Source organism: Calliphora vicina, chromosome 1, assembly GCF_958450345.1.
Source record: "Calliphora vicina chromosome 1, idCalVici1.1, whole genome shotgun sequence".
Taxonomy (NCBI): Eukaryota; Metazoa; Arthropoda; class Insecta; order Diptera; family Calliphoridae; genus Calliphora; species Calliphora vicina.
Window position 1 is genome coordinate 84,590,631 of NC_088780.1, and position 19,854 is coordinate 84,610,484.

The following is a 19,854-nucleotide window of genomic DNA, read 5'->3' on the forward strand; positions in this document are numbered from 1 at the left end:
GTGGTGCTGTTGGTATGATGTTTGTTGTACTTACAATACGGCCATGTTTTTCTTAATTTAACATTCGACATTTTCCGTTTCTAACATCCTAAACAAGGCATCCATCCATATAAAATAGAATATAAACACATACAGACAAGCAAACAAATGTTGCTGTTTTGTTATATATGAGCTTACGTTGAAAAGACAGTCGCCCCCTAATAATGTAGCATGAACTTGCTTGCTATACAGCAACAACAACATTTTACACCAAACACAATATACAAAATACCATGTTGTAATTCAACGAAATAAAATAAAACACGCACCAAAGCACATTCATCCCTCGAGATATATTGCTTATTTGGCTTGTAATAATTCTTTTCTCGTTTTGTTGTATTTGTAGCAGCAGCACCAGGAGATGCTGCAAGAACACCCTATTTTCAAAAGTACACAGCAAATAAATTGTATGAGAGGGGGTGGTTGTTTGGTGGGTTTATTTCTTTCTGTCTTTCACTGTAACGAATTTTTCAAACTTCTTCTTGTTGAATTTTTGTTTTAGGTCGTTTTTTTTTTGTTTTTTGGTATTTTAAGAAAAATTCTAAAAAATTTTATACAAAAGAGAAAGTTTTATTTTTCAGTTTGTTGTTGTTGTTGTTTTAGCTTGAAGGAATAAATAAACAACAAAAAAGATGTTGCACGCACATTTCTTTTTACCGAAAAACGTAGTAGACACTTTTTAAGAAATATTTCATCGTAATGTATCCCTTGAGTAACATTTAATATCTTTGCAACATTCTTCTTTTTTATTATTTGTTGTTTTTGTTTATCCATGAGGTATGACTGTAGGTAGTAGTAGGTGTTTGTTTTCCATACATATTTGGCCTAAGGATTCTTTCTCTCTGCCTGTAGTGTAACAGTTGTAGCAAACACATACACTTTCCTTACCAAAAAGCTGATAAATTAGCCTTATTTGAAAAGTCATTGTTTTGCTAGTTTCTTGCCGTTTCTCAGTTTTCTATACAAATAAAAATTCTTGGCGGGGTGTTTATTAAGGCCAGTCAGCCATCTAGCCCGCTAAAAGAATAACAGCAGCAAACTTCATTTAAAACACGCGCCTTTAGACTTGTCCATAGCTGTTTTCTTCCTTAAAGTTTTGTTTTCATGGAAAGTGTAAGCAGCATCACAGAAATATTTGTAATAAATCTTAAGTTAATTATAAGAGGGTATTAACTCATGCGCGAAACATAATTGTTGTACTTATACCCAGCATTTGAAGAAAAAACCAGGCAAAAAAAAAATTGTTAGATAAAATGTTTGTAGCACAGTTTCCCGAAAATAAGGAAGAAAAAAAAGTACTGTTTGTCTAAGTAATTATATTTTATGAGGTTTATTTGTCATTTTCCATGAATGTTTTCTCAGAGATAAAAGGCATTATTTTGTTGTACTTTATTTATGTTAGATTATTATTACCATTATTTTTATTATGGCCAACAAAAACTCCAACTGGAACTGAAACTCAAATACACTCAGTCGTTCAGCAGCAGCAAAGCCAACAGTAAATATAGAAAAAAATAAACTTTTTCTACACTTATGTTAGTTGTATATAATATGTATGTATGTTTTTCTGTGTATTATACATATACATACAATTATTTGTATATTATAAATTTGTGGATAATAAATAATTTTAATTGCTTACCAAGAGTCAAAGATTCATAATAATTATCGAATTTATGAGTTTATATTTGGCAAATAACTGAAAAATATTATTAAATTCCAAAGAATAAGTGACAAAGGGGAAATAAGAAAATTTCTATAGCTTTAAAGTAAACAAATAAATACAGACTACTTTAAGGAGATTTAAATACAAATAAAATTAAAGCATACTTAAAGGCTTCCGGTAGTTCTTCTTCATTTTAGGTGATTTGTGATTGGCATTGCTAAGATCATAATTTTTTTTATATTTTATTCACTTCATGAATAATTCCGAAGATTCTCATTTGTGATGCAGTAACCAGAAACCTCTGTTTAACTCAACAAGATCACATGGTCTACCAAAACAAAAAACGTTGAAAAAATTAAAATAACGACAAGAAAATAAAAAATTTACATTACATTGCCTTTAGGATCTTTGTCTTTAAGAAACAAAAAAAAACTATACATATAAGAAAAAAAGAAACATCTGAAAAAATCAACAAGTAACAAACAACTAAATACAATAACAACAAATACTGTAATGTATTGCAACTTGTAAGTGCTATATAAGGCACCTAAACAAAAATATGTCTAAAAGAAAATAAATCTTAAACTTGGCTCAAATGCCTAAAACTATGCTTTATATGTGCTGACTTTAAAAAAGCTGAGCTTGAGAATGTTTATACTCTTTAATGAAATACAAATTTACTTTAAATAAAGTAATTTTAAAAACAAATAAGCTAGCTTTCTTAATAATAAATGTCTCTCCAGGTTTAAGTTGGCCTTTGCGATGCTGGCTGTTTTCTGAAGACATACTAAGATTTTTCCATAAATTCACCTGAAATTTTCTGACCTAATTTCTATAAAAAAATACAATTTTCACTAAAAATGTGAAAATTGTTAATATAAATATATTTAGGTTTTAATATTCTGAAATTTTAAATTAAAGTTTGCCACTCCAGTTATCATCATTTTACAGGATGTACCATCATCAGTGTGTTGTCTCGAAAAAAAAACACTTTTTAAAAACCAATACAAAAGCCTCTAAGATCATTCTATGTTAAGAATTCCCAACTAAGTCTGGGAATGACTTAGTTGGGAATTATTTATTTTATTTTTTGTTTAGTTTCTCTAACATGACCATGATGTTCTTTTAAAAGGAGTACAAGGCACCAAACCACCACAGTTTAAATTGGAATTGAGCATCTTTGTATTTTGTGTAAAAAGCCAAGATGACGACAACATCGACAAAGACGACGACATTTTCAAGTTAATAGGATTTTTGTAACAGGTTTTCGAAGCTCAAACAGAACATAGAAAAAACTGTTGAAAAAGTCAATGGTCAATGACCAATAGAAGTGATATAAACTAAAAATTTATTTAACTAAATTCAATATTACAAATGAAACCCAAAAGTACAGTAATTTCCCTAAGATTGATTACTGATCTTGCAGAAGACAAAAACTGCAAAAGAAATTTACGACTTGAAGCAATCAAAGGATCTGAGAAAGTACAAGAAAATTACTAAAAGCTCAGTGAACTTTTAAAAAGATAAACAAGATCTTTTCTTTGTGGAGGCAACAGCAATAGGGGTATTCAGGTGTACTGATGGAAACAAATAAATTGTATTTCCAAAAATATTTGAAAAATAAAAGCATTCTAACTTTTCCACAGAACTAGTTCCGAGGGTTGGTTCTGTAGAATTATTTTATAAACAACTAAGCCTTTTTTTAAAATTAACGAAATGTTGTGTTCTTTCAACTCTTAAATGAATACCCTAATTGTGTATTTATTTTTCGTAATATGAATTAAGTCCCCTGCGTCCAAAACTGTTAAGTGTTTATGCTGTGAGCATAATCACAATTTCCTTTTAATATGGCATTATAAGCAGCCCTTAAAAACAAGTTTCGGAACGTTTTTTTATTTTTTCTTCACCATCGTTTCTTTTTGGTTTTTGTTTTTTTTGGGAGGAGGAGGAGGAGAAGTTACTGTAGAGATCCTATATTAAAGCGGTATATTGTTTATATTCTGTAGCGCAAAAAAAAAATTGTGATCGTGTATATTATCATAAAACGATGATCATAAATTCTTCAGTACGTTTATGTTTTTGTGAAGCTGGTCTGGTCTGGACGGGCTGAGTAGGTTTCCTTAAGTCTAGAGCCATGTCTGGCAATGGCAACGGCAACAAGAAGACGAAAAAAAGTCATCAGAATAATTCATTATAGTATGATAAAGGTAGGAAGGAAGAGAGAGCAATTGTGTATAAAATGTTATTGATGAACGTACGAAGAACGCATTTTGCAGCAGGTAGGTTGCCTTTGCTACAACATAGTTGGTTTTTTTCTTAAACTGTTTAGTTTTTATTTTATTCTGAGCTGACTCGCAAAAAAAGAAGCCTAAAAGGCATGATAGTATTACTTACAACAGCCTGCATGAGGAGCTCGCAGTGTTAGAAGGATGCCTTTTTATTTTTATTGTAGAGGCTGTTGCTGCTGCTGTTGCATAAAAGTAGGCAGATAAACTGGTTGCCGTGGTTGATGTTGTTTTTGCCACAGCTAACAATATGGCTGCTTGCTGAGATACCAACAAAAAAATAAAATAAACTTTAAACAATCACATGATAATTTTTGCAATTTCACAAAAAAAAAATTAAAATTCTGAATTCAAGTTTCAGTTTTAGTTTATATTGTATACAGAAATAAAGTATTTTCTTGTTTTTGGTTCTTTAGTTCGGCCAGCACACGCGTCTGGTATTAAATTCTCATACATAAAATATCTTCATATTGAAGAAAAAACCAGCCAGGGAACGGTAGCATAATGACTCTCCACAATGGTCCATAAGTTAAAATAATTATTTTGTTTATTAAGCGTTGACTTTAAAAGCGTATAAAATAAATATGAGAAGGTAAAATTGGATGTATTGTACAATTTTGTTAAAATACTACTTAAAAACAAACAAAAAAATCATATAATTTATTAGAAAAAAATAAAAATTTATTTAAAAAAAATAAACCTTAAGGGAATTGAAATTTAATGACATCATCGTTCTCAACGTTATCATCAGTAACTTCATTATCATTTATGTTTTTTGTATAATTACCCTAGAAAATATAAATCTTTGACCTTCTAAACTTAGAAACTGAAACAAAAATGTCTCAATTTATAAACAAATTTAGAGGAGTTTTGCTAACAACATCATAATCACCAACATTATTAACAAATTTAGCCACCATTTATTTTATACACACAGTTTTTTTTCTACGTTATTTCTTTCATAATAAATTGTATTTATTTCTGTTAATTTCTAAACAGCACGCGATCTTATAGAATGAATGTATAAATGAATTTATTTTCCTAAAGCTTATAAATGGAGTGTCTTGTACGAAAAAAAAACAGAAACGCCTCTGCATCGTCATCATTATAATTATCGTCGTCATCATCTTACGATTCATCGTTGTTAACTTTATGATAATCAATGTCTCTATTTTGTATTTGTAGTTTTTTTCTATTTTTTTTCCTCGTGTTGTTTGAATTTCAAATTTCAACAAATAAAGTTTCATTTATCTTTTCGTTTTCCGTTTTCCTATAATATATAATAATGATGGCGTCTGCCATACTCTTCTCTATGTAGTCTATTAAAGTTGTATTAATAAACAGACAAACATTATCGATTGTAGTATAATTTGACCATTTTATGAACAAAAAAAAAACTTCTTATCATATGTTTAATATTTCGTTGGTCTTTTGCCGTATTTATGCAATAATTTTTCAATTTCAAACATCATTAAATCGAGTATGTATTTTGTGAATAAACTAAACAGAAAACTATTGTAAACATATTTGGAGTTTTGGCGTCAGGATATGCACAGTGGCTTTATGTTATAGATATACATACATTGTATTTCTTAGAAGTATTAAACGAAAAAACAAGTTTTTCGATCATTAAAACTAGTTTCAAAATAATATCTTAATAATTTCCAGTGGTAACCACTGTTTTGGTTTTAAATGTTTATATTTTTCAGACTTCTTTTTTCATAGCATGCATTTAGGGTTGCATTAAATGTTTACAGCTTCCTTTATATGAATTGATAAACTAAGAAGGAAGTCATTTACAAAATCTTGATAAAATTTTAGGTAATAAAAAAAACAAGATACAAATCTTAAAAAGGAAGAATAAACATTTAGAGATCTTATACAATTTCACTATCTAACGACAATATAAAAATGGCTACTACAAGAAAAAATGCCTTCAAATATGTTACAATAATAAGAAATACAAACATTAATATTATCAAAATTGATAGTAGATTTTTTAATTAAGAAATTTAATAATTCTAGTCCTTGTATTTTATGCATTTAACATTAAATACAATTTATTAATTTTGTAGTCAATTATTAAATCGTATTGTTTTTATATTTAAATAATGCTTTAATTTAATTTATTGTTAATTTTTCTAAGCCCTTTTAAATCAACTTCCTTCCACTTATGCTTCATTTGAGCATTTTCCAAAACCTCCTTTAAATATGCTTTAGAAAATGTAAACGAAAATGTAGACAATTTTCCATTTCTTAACATTAAATAGTAAATACAATAATTAACTTTCTTAAATCCTTTTAACAATTTATTTCCATTAAATTTCAAGATCTCTACCAGTGGTAAATATTGCTGTTGCTGTTGTTGTTGTATTTTTATTATTTTTCAAAAAAGATATAAAATCAAATTAAATTACAATTGTATCACATAGTTTATGGGGTGGATAAAAAGGCGTAACATTACTTTGTATTGTTGTTGCTGTATTCTAAAGCAATCAAAAGGCTCTCATGCCACAATCAAGGTATTAACCGAATAAAAAAAATATAAAATAAAGAAAAACACTTGAAAGTTTTTCATTCTAAATAAAACCTATAATCAAATGAAAAACTGGTAGTTGCGAATTGTAATATACTCTTAGTGAACTAAACTGATGATGACGATGTGATGCTGGCTGGCATAGAGCACAAATGGCTGAATTGTTTTGCTTGATTGCTAAAGAATGGTTTGGGGGTAAGATGAAATGTAATTTTTGCAACACACACACAATCACAAACACAACATGAACACACTGACAATCGAAAACCACTAAATCTGTCAATTAAATTGCCGGCAGGGTGTGCGTTCATATACTTTATTCCACTTTAACCACGCAATTGTTACAGAAACTACAACAAATTGAATGCAAAAAATAATAACAAAAAAATTAAAGAAGGTAATAAACTCGTGCTACAAAGTATTGGCTGGGAGGTGAAACAATTTCGAACAAGTACTTTATAATTATTATTGAAGCCCCAGATGAATCGAGGCTACAATAATGCCAGCAATTGTTACAAACATTTGCAGGAAAATAAAATTAAAATTGAGTAATTTGCACATATGTGGATATGAAAAAAGGGTAAGCCTTGAATAGAATTACATTGCAATGTGTATCTCAACAAAAACTAGAATTTAAGAAGTTTTTAGCGAATTTCAATTTCATTACATTAAAACAGAAAGCAAGTGCATATTATGCTATTGCTGGGAAGTTATTCCAATAGATTCCAAAAATAATCAAAAAGCTTTTATTCCCTCCCTCTCTTATTTTTTTTTTTTGAAAATAAATTTGAAACAAATATCATTGCACAACACTTTTTTTCTCTGAATATCTGAAGTTTTATAATATTTTTGCTTTTTAAAGGAACACCCTTAGTTAATATGCAATCACAGCCTTAAAGTTTTTTCTTTTAGTGTTCTAGCAAGAAGAAGGTTCCACCTCTTTTTAGTAAATGTATGATTGGTTTGAAATGCAAGAATTTTCCGTATTCAGTAACAAACAAAAAAACTCCTCAATTTTGACTTTATCAATGTCTATAGTGCAGTGCGTAGTCGGTTCCCAAATAAAAATTCTATTTGTTGATATCGATGTTGCAATATTTTTGAGATTGTACCTAAAAGCAATCACATTTTAATTACTTTTATGTGGTTGTACATTGAATTGCTTGTGTCTCTCAGTTTTGAGTTTTTTTTTTTTTTGGTTTGTTCTCTGACGAAAAATCGGTAAAATCTAAAGGCGTGTAGAATCTTTGAATTGCAATCAAGTACACAAGTTAGTACAACAGAATTGCATTAAACTAAAAAAAGAAACTGAATTGAATGGAACAGAACAGAAGCTGTAGACTCAGTTATCATTTGACTGCAGTTCATAAGTAAAAATGTTTAAAGCCAGCCCGCAAATTAACAAAATTAAGAAGGTAACTCAAGCAAAAAGAGAACATCTATAGTCATATGGATACCCAGCAGTTCTGGTGACGGTTTTCAAAGTAGTTATTTTAAAATTGTTTACAATTAGCGACTTTTACTTATTTTATATTTTAAAGTCTAATGTAAAAAATACTTAGGATAGATTAGTTATGATGTGTTAAGTAAACTATTGATTTCTATGTACATTACAAAAAATGAATATATAAATTAGAATATGCCAAATAACTACTAGAAAATTCTGTCTAAAAGGGATATATTGCATTTATTAAAACTGAAGGTGTGTATAGGTTTCCTATATTTACCTGCTACAAATTCATTCATACATTCAGTTATAGGAACATTTTTGAGCCGCCACATAGTGGTGTTGACTCTGCGGTTATTATGGCTTTGTATTGCAGTAGCAGTCATAATTGTTGTTGTTAATTATATTGCACATGTTTGCAACCATTTGTAGCATCATCTAACCCTGGTATTTGTATTTGCAAAGTGTATGTGTTATTAATGCAGTAGGAGCTAATTTTTGCACCTTTTAAATCAATATAATTAAAGGTGTTTCTCAGTATGAAAGTGTTAGGTTCGAATTCTGCTTGATATTGGCAGATTTTTTATATTAAGTTATGGCTCTGCAGCATAAAGTAAATAGAGTATCAGTGTGAAACCCAAACAATTTGTAAAAAGTCAACTTTTCGAAATTCTAAAATTATTATATTTAATGATAAATTATGCCCTAATTAAAGTTGTGTGCAAAATTATTCTGTTTAAAATTGCCAAAATGCAATCAAATTCAAAAAGGTTAAACAATATTAAATTTATATTCAACCCACCTAAAAGTATGCTACAAATTTTGTATTTCCTTATACGTATGTATGCGTAAATTGTAAAACATCCAAAATTCTCTTTAAAATTGCTGATAAAATATTAAAAAAATTCATTTCAAATTAAAATCTTTTAAAAAAATATATAAATAAAATAAAAATACTTTAATGAAAAGGTCATATTTTGTTAAGCTTCGTTAAAACAATATTGGATTATGGGCATGACAATTTGTATTGTATAGAATCTAATAAATTACTCAATGTATAAAAGAATTGTACAAAAACCAACTGACACACAGACAGATAGAGGGACAGACGGACTGACTGACTGACTGATGGTCACACAGTGAGTTAGAGACGTACGCAGGGAATAAGTGCTAAATATAGCAAAACGTTTAGATGTGTTATTTAGTAGAAATTAAATATAAATATATTACGAAAATATAGGAATAAAAGAGCGAGCATTGTAAATATCATACAAATGGTGCATAGCAAAAAAAAAAAAAAAGTATCTCCATTTAAATAAAAATATATATTGTAGATAGATATATAAAATCTTTTAAATGTACATAAATATGCACACACAAATCTGATACATATATAAAATGTGTATGTGTGTGTATTGTATGTACAACGTCAGCAGTTGTAGACGTAGAAACAGCATTTATATACTATACACACATACATTTATCAGCAATGCGACATGAGGAATAACAGCAGCAACTAAAACAATAACAACAACATGAATATAGTGTAAACCTTGTGATTTATTAGCCATGTCGCATACGGCACCAGTAGCAAAGCAGTACATTTATACTTGCTACAAAAAAACAAAAAATATGTATGTTTAAAACAACAACAAAAAATAACAACAAGACAAATGTTACAATGGAAATTGTATCAATTCATATGAAACAAAAACACACGCTCTTAATTTTGTTTTCAATAGATTTTGTTTTTGTATTGCACTAATAAAGTAGGGTGTGATATGTCTGTATGTATGCCTGTCCATGTAAGTGAAAACTATATTACAGAGTGTGTAATATGGTGGCATATTTACAGCATAAACAATCAATGATAGACTTTTGTTTCATATACACTTTCTATCATCAAAGCCAAAACAAATGAACAGAAAAAAACCGTAGTATTTTCAAATGTGTCAGAGTTAAAAAAGAAGAAAACAAGACAAAAATAAAAAATAAAACAAAAAACGATTTGACGCTTTGAAAACTTTTCAAATCCCTTAAGTATCAAAAAAGTCACAGCTGTGTTAATAAACTACACTACTACTACCACTACTTTATCTTATACATTCATTCACTCACTCACCTACATACATATTTACTCTCAAACACAAAACAAAGACAACAACAAATTTTAAAACAGTAAAATAAAATAATAAAAAAATATATAACACACAATTTACATCAACTTTATAAATTTATTTTTTTTTGAGAAAAAATTCTAAACTTTTATTCAAAACGTGCTAAATGTAAATTTCTTTCTCCACCAGCTTTTGTTATATTACTTTACTATATTTTAAACTTTGTTAGCAGTGTAAAAGACGAACTCATACACACACACTCATACATAGTAACACAGATCCTATTTTAATGTTGTCTACCCATTATTGCCTTAAATTATCAAAAAAAAAAAAAAAAGAACAGCCAGGAATTGTTAGTAAGGATTTTAAGGTTTATGGCCTGTTCCAGCAATTTAAATTATATACTTTTTCTTCGGCGCAGCTACAGCTTCTGCTAACAGCAGAGCCATCCCTAGCAGCCATAACGGATGAAAACAAACCAAAAAAAAAAAGAAAACTTAAACATTTCTTTTGTTAGTGTCATTTTTAGCTTTAAGGCACGCAGAACCAGCAAACGCTACAGCAACACAACATGTTTCCAAAAAGAACAGAAGAAAAAACAGGCTTAAGCGCCAAAATGAATTTCGCACTTTTTCGCATAATAAATTTCAAGTTTTGCTACGTAAAATAATATAAAAAAAAATCGTACAAAATCAAAAAAAAAATGCTAAACTTTTTTATGTCGTTCCAACAAAATAAATGCAAGTTTATTTTTGCATAAAAAATTTCATGTGGAGGAATAAAAAAGTTCTGAAAATTTGGCATCTTACTGCAGGCGTGACAAATGCCATTTTTTAAATTACTACGATTCTTTCATACTTAAATCTTTTTTTTACTAATAATGCATGCAGTATGAATATATACATCATATTCATGTATAAATAATGAGTTAAGGTTGTTTAAGTACTGCTAGCAAATCGTTCTCTTATATCCGTTATGGGGTTAAACAAGGAGAATAAGAAAGAGAGGTTGAAAAGGGGTTTCCTTAGCCAATAAACTTGATCTTTTGCAGGAAATTTCTGTGTTCCCAATCAATATATATAGGGGTTTCAAATAGATTTATATTATTGAATATAATCCCTCGATTTATGAAAGAGTGAAGGTTATGACTGACTGTTAAATCATCTGAAGCTAGAAACATGAAATTTGGACTAAATATTCGTCCCCAAATATATCCACCATTTTTTTGTTTTAATTATTTTCCACTTATCAAATATTTATTTGATACTTTCTTGGTATTCAAACATTTAAGGGGTACAAATTATATCTTTTGATACTATTTTCATATAACATTTCTCTCCGTATATTGGTTTAGATATGAGCTCAAAAATATTCCGTTAACTAGCATGGTTTTTAAAGTATAATATTAGGCTGGTAAACAATAAAAAATCAGACGTTATTTTAAGGTTTGAAAAAAGTTTATTAATTGAAACAAAAACACTTAGGACACCAATCGTTTTGAAACATAAACAAATTTTATAAAAATATTGTATTAAAAAGCTATAAAATTAAGTTGCAAATTCAGCAATATTAAAATACATTAAAAAACATTTTTAATTTCATATTAAAAATGTTTTTAATATATTTAGAACCTGGTTATGGTTTTTCGTAAGGATAAACCTCCAATTAACATTTTTTGTATGAGATCTGTCAGTTTATCGTCACGATAAAAAATAACCAGATATTTAGAAAATGGGGGTTAGCAAATCAAGACAACTCGATTCAAAAAAATTCAATAAATAAATTAAAGCATACTTATTTGGTTTTCTGCACATCCTCTCGCTAAGGTTTCACATTTAAACTTTAATAAACATGAGGAAAACTTTAGCAAAACTTTTGTATTTTATGTTAAAATAATTGAATATTTTACAAATGTATTTATTCATAATTAAAATAAAAATTCAAAACATTCCCCTTTTTTCAACAAAAACACAAAAAAAATCCTTTTTGTTTTGTTGCATTTTTTTGTTCAGACTGTATAAATAATAAGGCTGAATTGGTAAAACATATTTCAGTTGTTTCGCTAAACAAACTCAAGACTGCGAACGAAAAAAAAGGAATTGTTTGCATTAATTTACATTTTTTACATTTCAATTCGCATAAAATTTTCCAAAGACAGGGAAAAATACTTCACTCAACTCAACTCAACAAAACAACAGCAATGATCTGCAATGAAAAAGTTAAAATGATGTATTAAAAAAAGGCAACAAATGAACAAACCACGTTAAAACAGTCTTAAGATTGTTAACATTCTATATATTTGTTGTTGTTGCCGTTGTTGTTAAGTAAAGTTAGTTAGTTTTTTGTTTTGCTGTTGAGTTTTTATTGCGTAAATATTTAAACGTTTTTACAGCTGCATTCGCAACATGCTTCTTAAATAAATGTTTAAATGGTGGCAGGTTTTGTTTGAATGGTCTCGGACTTACTACCTCCAAGATGGGGTTAGTTTTTATTTGAGTACTTGTCGCTGAACACCACAATATTTTTTTTAAACAAGGCAAACCAACAAATAAATAAAATGGAAAAGGTATTATTGCCATAACTAAATGTTTAATATAGACGGTTTTTTCTCTTCATCATCATTTGGTGTTACAGACCATATTGGCGGTTTTATATCACCACCAGTTCGTTTGTTTGTTTTATTTGAAATGAAAAAAAAATACATAATGTTTAACAAAAATGGCGTTTTTTGCCAATTAACTTGAAGAATGTCTTGTTGCATAAATTTAGCTTAATTGGGTGCCACTTGTTTCACAAAGATATAAAATGTTTGCTGCTGCCAGGCTGGCTCAAAATTTATTATTTAATGCATTTGAACAACAAGTTTTTCCTTTTTCATTATTTTAAGTATGTTTTTTTTATTTAATTTTGTTTTTGGTTGGTTAAAACTTAAATTGAATTGGTATCCTTTTTTGCTCAAACTTAGTTGAGACAAAACAAAAATACACCATTATCTTTTAAAATCTAATTTTTGAAATAAAAGTCACGTTCTACTCATTCACCATAAATGGTTAAAAACAACAACAACAACAACAGAAACAGAAACACCATCGTCATTTTATAAGTTGGTATCAAATTTTATCACAAGGGAGCTGTCAGTGAGTGCCTGATGCTGCCGTTGCAACTTAAGGTTGCAATGGCGGCGACAATCACTTCAGTTCAGTTTAGATCATTCATTTTATTTGTTGATTTTTTGATTAAACATGTTGTTATGCTGCTTTCAGTTTATCATTTATTAAGAATTTCTTGAGCCTATAAATTATGAAAATTATTTCGAAATGTTGGTGTTTTGGTTTTTTTCTTTATAGAAAAACGTATTTCTCACAAAATTAAATTGAAAATAATTCTTTTTAAGAAAAAAATAAAAATAAAAAAGAAATAGAGTGTATTTTATATAAAAAGCCTACACGTGCATGTATTATTATTGTGGTTGTTGTTATTTCTGTTTATTCTGAAAACCGCCATATAACAACCATGATGAGATCTAAGTTGTTGTTGTTGTTATGTATGTTGTGGTAAATTTAAGCAATGTCATAAATAAGCATTTTTCTTGAAATGATCATCAGTTTTAACAGTGCAACATGAACCAGCACATCAACAGTACAACTACAAGAACAACACAGTTTGAGATTTTTTTTCTGGTTATATGTAGGTTGCTGGCTCTTAACCCTTTAATAGCTCAATGATACTATGAAAAGCTTGACTCTGAAAAATATTTTTGATTAATTTGTTTTAATGAAAACTAGATCAATATCTGATAATTTATGGAAATTTATAAGATTTTTTATCTTCATACTGTTAGACTTTTGGCGCCTCATTTTGTTAAACATTTGTATGAAAAAAAATTCAAATTTCAAAATTCGATTGATTTTCTTTTTTTTAAATTAAATTACACAATAATCACTCAGTAGCCTCCACATAAATTTCTAACGAATCAACACAAAGAAATGACACTAACTTTATCCGACAATGTCAGGTATATTGGACTAATATTGGATAATAAACTAATTGAGGCTCCCATGCATAATCCATATACATTACTATAAGAAAGCAATTGACCTAAATCAAAACCTTTGAAATATAATAACGATGGTGTAAATTTGTAGCTGTCGTCACATCCCTGGATCCATTTTCGAGCCAAGCTTTATGACAAATATTCCAAATCAGAATATAACAACGGCCTCCTCAACCAAATGTTCACTGACAGATCAAGATCACATACGAAATTAACAAAATATATTGCAAAATATTTACTAAACTTTGGAATTAAACAGACTGTATTGATGTGTTGGTCATAGTTTAAACTTACGTAGCAATATATGAATATTTACTTTCTGATTAATTCGTTATCGACTTAATTGGAATTTCCCCGTCCGTAATGGTTTAAAAAGCTCTAAAATCATGTTCATGTTAAAGATCGAACGAAGTGCTGTTGATACTCGCATTTGGCGAGTAAAACGAAAACCATAAAAGACAAACTCAATGATGCTGATGTAGTTATTGTTGTTGTTGTGCTGTTGCAATTGAACATGGTTACAGGTAAATAAAAAATCACTGCAACTCCAAAGCACAAAAAAAAAACATTTCATTTTTATGGTCTTTCAGTTAATGTTTTTGATGCAACTCCACAACTCTACTGCCGCCATAGAATTGCAATTCAATATATGTATGTATGTAAGTGTTTGTATTGAAAAATGGCAGAGAAAGAGCGGAAAAAAATCAAGTAAAAGACTATTATTTTAAATTGATCGTAGAAAATAAAATCGAAAAATGTTTGTTTTTAACACTAACTAAAATTAATGGCCACTGCGAAATAGAAATGGACAAAAAAACAAAAACACACAATTTAATACGAGTATTTATTATAAAGTTTGGCCATTTTCTATATTTATAGAAACATTCAAACAAACATATTTATTTGTATCTATGTATGTATGATTGCATGTGTGTATTTACTTGTTTATATATTTTTTTTCAAATAGAAATTGTCTTAAGGACATTTATGGTCATTATTTAACATTTATTTTCATTATTTTATAATTTATATGGCATCTCACACTTTAATGGCTCATAAAATCTTTTGTGAATACTTTGGCAGTTAATCTCTGATTTAACATATTTATGAAGTTTAATTTGCCTCAAGAGCAATAACTCAATTTTATAATGTAGACAGAGCAATGCAAATAAACATTTACACTTACTACAGTCATACATATCTACATAAATATGCACTCGCACACTCTGAAATATTTTCAGATATAGAAACATACATACATCCATACATATGGGCAATTCCATGTCATCGTATGTGACATTTGTACGCCTTTAGAGTGGAATAGATTTTGCAAAAATAAGAGTATCTAAAAAATATATTTTAACAAAATAATAAATTCTTTCGAAACATTTTTGTTTAAAATATCGAGCAAAATACGGGTATATCGTACGTGACATAAAACGGAAGTAATTTTGAGGTACATGTAGAAATATGCGAAAATTTGCGAATCGTGAGAGGCTCTATGTTTTCTTTTAATTTCTTTCACTAAACGAAATATTTTTCCTTTACAATCCGCCATATTTAAATAAAAACAATGATTTTATAATAAATAAAATTTAATATCGTACGTCACAGATTTTTCTCTTATAATAAAACAATATATATTCTGTAAATATATGTATACAAAAACTAAAACAAATAAATAGAAAATATATATTCGGCATAGACAACAACTAGATAGGTAACTGAGAGCCAAAAACCTAAGTCTGTTGTCAAAAATCTAATTCAATCTAATTCCTTCCCTTCTATGCGTTTATTCTATGATATTCGGTTTTAATAAACAATTTGAAAATAGCAAAAAAACAATCAGAGTGAAATTCATTTCATACGACATGCTAATTGGGAGCTTAGTTTTCGTCGCAATTTTAGCCTAAAACATACCTAACTAAAACATTAAAAAATTAATTAATAAGCTCTAAAATGTTAAAATATTGTAATAAGCTCTAAATACTTTCACATTGTAAAATTTTAGTGTTTGATCCTATTCAAATCATCTTGAAAAAAAGTTTCAAGGGTTTTTGTTTTTCTCGTGGAATTGCCCATATGTATAAATGCATTTGCAATCATCATTTTACTCATACTCATGCAGAAAAACGTATGTTTTACCTACAATATCTCTGATGCAAATGTATGTGAGTGAGTGATGTGAGAGTGGTGTGGAGTAAAGTGTAAAATTATGTCGTAATACACATACAATTTTCCAACTTACCTTTGTGTGTTAAAGTAAGGACATTTTACATGACTTCATGTGCATATTTGCAGGCAGTGTGTTGTCTGACAGTTCCAAATCCCCATACATACATCAATACTTTCGAAATTATACACATTTATTTTTTTTCCCAAAAAATAAAACATAAAATCAGAGGCCTTAAAAGTATAAAATCATTACTTCAGTATATTTCTACTGATTTGTAATAATTCATATAAATTTTATTAAATTGAATTAATTCTTTTAAAATCTCTCTCTCTCTCATACATATTTAAATCTGTGTATATGTGTTTTTGCTTGTATTTTTGCCATTATTTTAAATGTACCATACCATTTTTTTCCATTCATTCATTTGACATTATTGTTGTTATTTAAATGTTTAAAAGTTTTAAATATTTATAGACATTTATTTGCTTTTAAAATGTTGCTGTTGGCCTAAAGGTATTTAAGCAAATAATTTATGTTGACATGCGTAAAGTTGAAAATGCATTTATTTACAAAATAATGTGTATTTATGTACAATTTTATTAATTTATTGTTTACTCTACAATATTTATCTAGGAATGTTGTATGTGTGTGTGCGTACGCATATATTGAGATAATAAATGTAAATTAACATGTACTAAATTTAAAACATTTGACCCCTGGTAAATCTCTAACCGTTAAGGTAATAAATAAACTCCATTACTTGCCAAATTTTTTAATAATTTGATGGTTGTTTGAAAATTGCTTTAAATTATGCTTCATATGTTAAATATTAAGAGCGACCTAAAAGTAGGCAATACTTTTTTGTGATTATAGTTAAATACAAGGATTTTTCGTTTGCTTGTAATTTGTTACTATCTTGTATGTATTTTTTAGCTATTTAAAACCAAGAAATAGTCTTTTCATAATTTGCCTTTAAAATAAAGTTGTTTATTGTATTCATAATTTGTTTTTGTATGTTTTTATTAATTTACATATTTTTTCTTACACTTGCAGGTACAAATGGTCTACGAAGACGTGGTCGTCAAACATACACCCGCTATCAAACACTTGAATTAGAGAAAGAATTCCACACCAATCACTATTTAACCCGCCGACGAAGAATCGAAATGGCCCACGCTTTATGTCTGACAGAGAGACAAATAAAAATCTGGTTCCAAAATCGACGCATGAAATTGAAAAAAGAAATCCAGGCCATCAAAGAATTAAACGAACAAGAGAAACAAGCCCAAGCACAAAAAGCGGCAGCAGCAGCGGCGGTGGCAGCGCAACATTTAGGAGAATAAAATTAGGAAAAATTTATAAATTATTATTATAATTATAGTAATAATAGAGAGGATAATAACAATACTACTATTAAACATTTAGCAACAACAGCAACTGAAATAGAACCAACAACAACAGCAACTACAACTCATAATACTTCAATAAATGCCACACCGGCAGCCACCCCATCATCTTCATCATCCACACAAAATGTTGAAAATCATAATGATTTTGCCGCTGAATCTACAAAATTAAATTCGTTGAATTATAACAATTTGTATCAGAATTATCCGCAACATTATCATCAGCAGCATCATCATGTTGGTAATGATCGTGATCATCATCATCATCAGAATCATTATGATTGGAGGAGGAACTGTCATACACCTCAGATTTCAATGGACAAAAGATACCAGCATCCTCATCATCAACATCCTGGTACTTCTACCCCCATTAAAATCGAATGCCATCCAGCTGAAGATGATGAAGGTTTTAATGAAAAATCTCCTTATTGAAGTTGCAAGTTGCCGTGCAGATAGACGTCCTAGATTCTCAAAAAATATCAAATCTTCCTGTTTATTTTTATTTAATTATATTAACTAAAGTAAAAAATCTCATAAACAATTAACACTTTTATTTTTTTAAATGATCTTTTAAAGAAATCTTCTCTTTTAGGTTAAAAATTAAATTAAAATTAAAACAAAAAACTTAAAAAATATACTTAAAAAAACAAACAAATAAACGTTATAAATATAAAAAAATAATAAAAAAAAACAACCAACCCATCTTCATTGCAATTTTTGTTTGCTTTAAATTAATTTATTATAATTTAAAAAATTAAATTAAAAATAACGAATCTTAAAACTAAAAGAAACACCCTATTTTTAAGTAACAAAACAAACCTGTGCAAATTATTTTTAATTTTAAGTTTTTATTATTATTTTTTTTAATTTAACTTTTTTTTTATAATTTTACAAAAATAAAATGTTATAAATAATTATAAACAAATGTTTGAACATTTTCCGTCCAGTGTTTAAAAGCCAGCCTGGGTTGCTGGCTTTTTTGCAGTGGAGGAAAATGCTGAAAACTTATAAAAATGATACTTTTCGTATACTGTTGATATTTAATTAATTATTAAATAGAATTTAATTAAAATACGCGCCTTTTAGTTTGTCTCTAAGTTTGTACATTATTTTTCTTAACTCGCTTAATTAGTAGTTTTCCTTCTTCTGTTCTGTTCTCTTCTCTTCTTTAACTTTATGTTTTTTTTTTCTTTTTTAATGAATTATTATTACATAATTTTTGTTGATTTTAAGTAATTGAAATTTTAATTTAGTTTATTTTGTTTTATTTTAGTTTTCATCCAAACCTTTTTCTTGTTAGTTTTTAAGCTTAAACTTAATTAATTGAAAAATGCTAACGTTTAATTAATTTTAGTATAAAATAAATTAAAACAAACGACAACAAATAAATGCTGAGATTAAACAAAAATTCGTTTTAAATAAATTTAAAATTTTTTTTAAAAAATGAAAAAAAAAATATATAAATTTTTTTTGAAAATCTAAAAAAATTCTTTGAGTTTTTATTTGTTATACTTTTTTTTTTAGTTGTGTGTGTATGATTTTAGGAAATTTAAATTTTAATCAAAATTATCAGGAAATTGTATTAGAGAAATTAACTGTCAGTTAAGTTTAGACTGCTAGCAGTAGTCTGAAAAACATAACTCATATGGACTTTGGTCAATAGAATTTGCAATTGGCATCCCTCTACTGTAATGTTTTCTTATTATAACGCGTTGAATTTTATATTATGCTAAATTAAATAATTCTTTTTAAGTGTGGAAAAATATTGAACATTTTTATAATTTGATTTGAAGTTATAGCAAAGTATTTTGTTAAGAATTTCTTTTTATTTTCAATTGAAAATTTATTTATATCGACTTTGATAGTAATTTCAAATAATCAGATCTGTCACAGAAATATTACGAAAGTGAAAATAATCGTATGTTTAAATTCGTAACGTTTTGATTTTGCTTCTTCAGCTTTCGTAAAAACTTCACATGCATTAAGGCATAACTTAAAGCTTATGAAAGATATATTAATTTGTCACTTATAAAAGTATACATGAAATATTTAATTTTTTTTTACACATTTTTGATTTTTTACTTCCACTTTTTAATTTAGAATAGGAATTTTGTGTTTTTCTATAGAA

At 27.9% G+C, this 19,854-nt stretch overlaps 1 protein-coding gene across 2 annotated transcripts in view; it reads left to right on the forward strand.

Moving 5' to 3' along the window:
* Nucleotides 1-19,134, forward strand: part of Ubx (Ultrabithorax) — a 134,924-nt gene extending 115,790 nt beyond the window's left edge. For both annotated transcript variants that reach the window (XM_065515052.1, XM_065515051.1), the window contains one exon: nt 17,374-19,134. In XM_065515052.1, the coding sequence (XP_065371124.1) occupies nt 17,374-17,663 (290 nt within the window). In that variant the 3' untranslated portion in view covers nt 17,664-19,134. The remainder of the gene's footprint in view (nt 1-17,373) is intronic.
* Nucleotides 19,135-19,854: the final 720 nt, after the last annotated feature.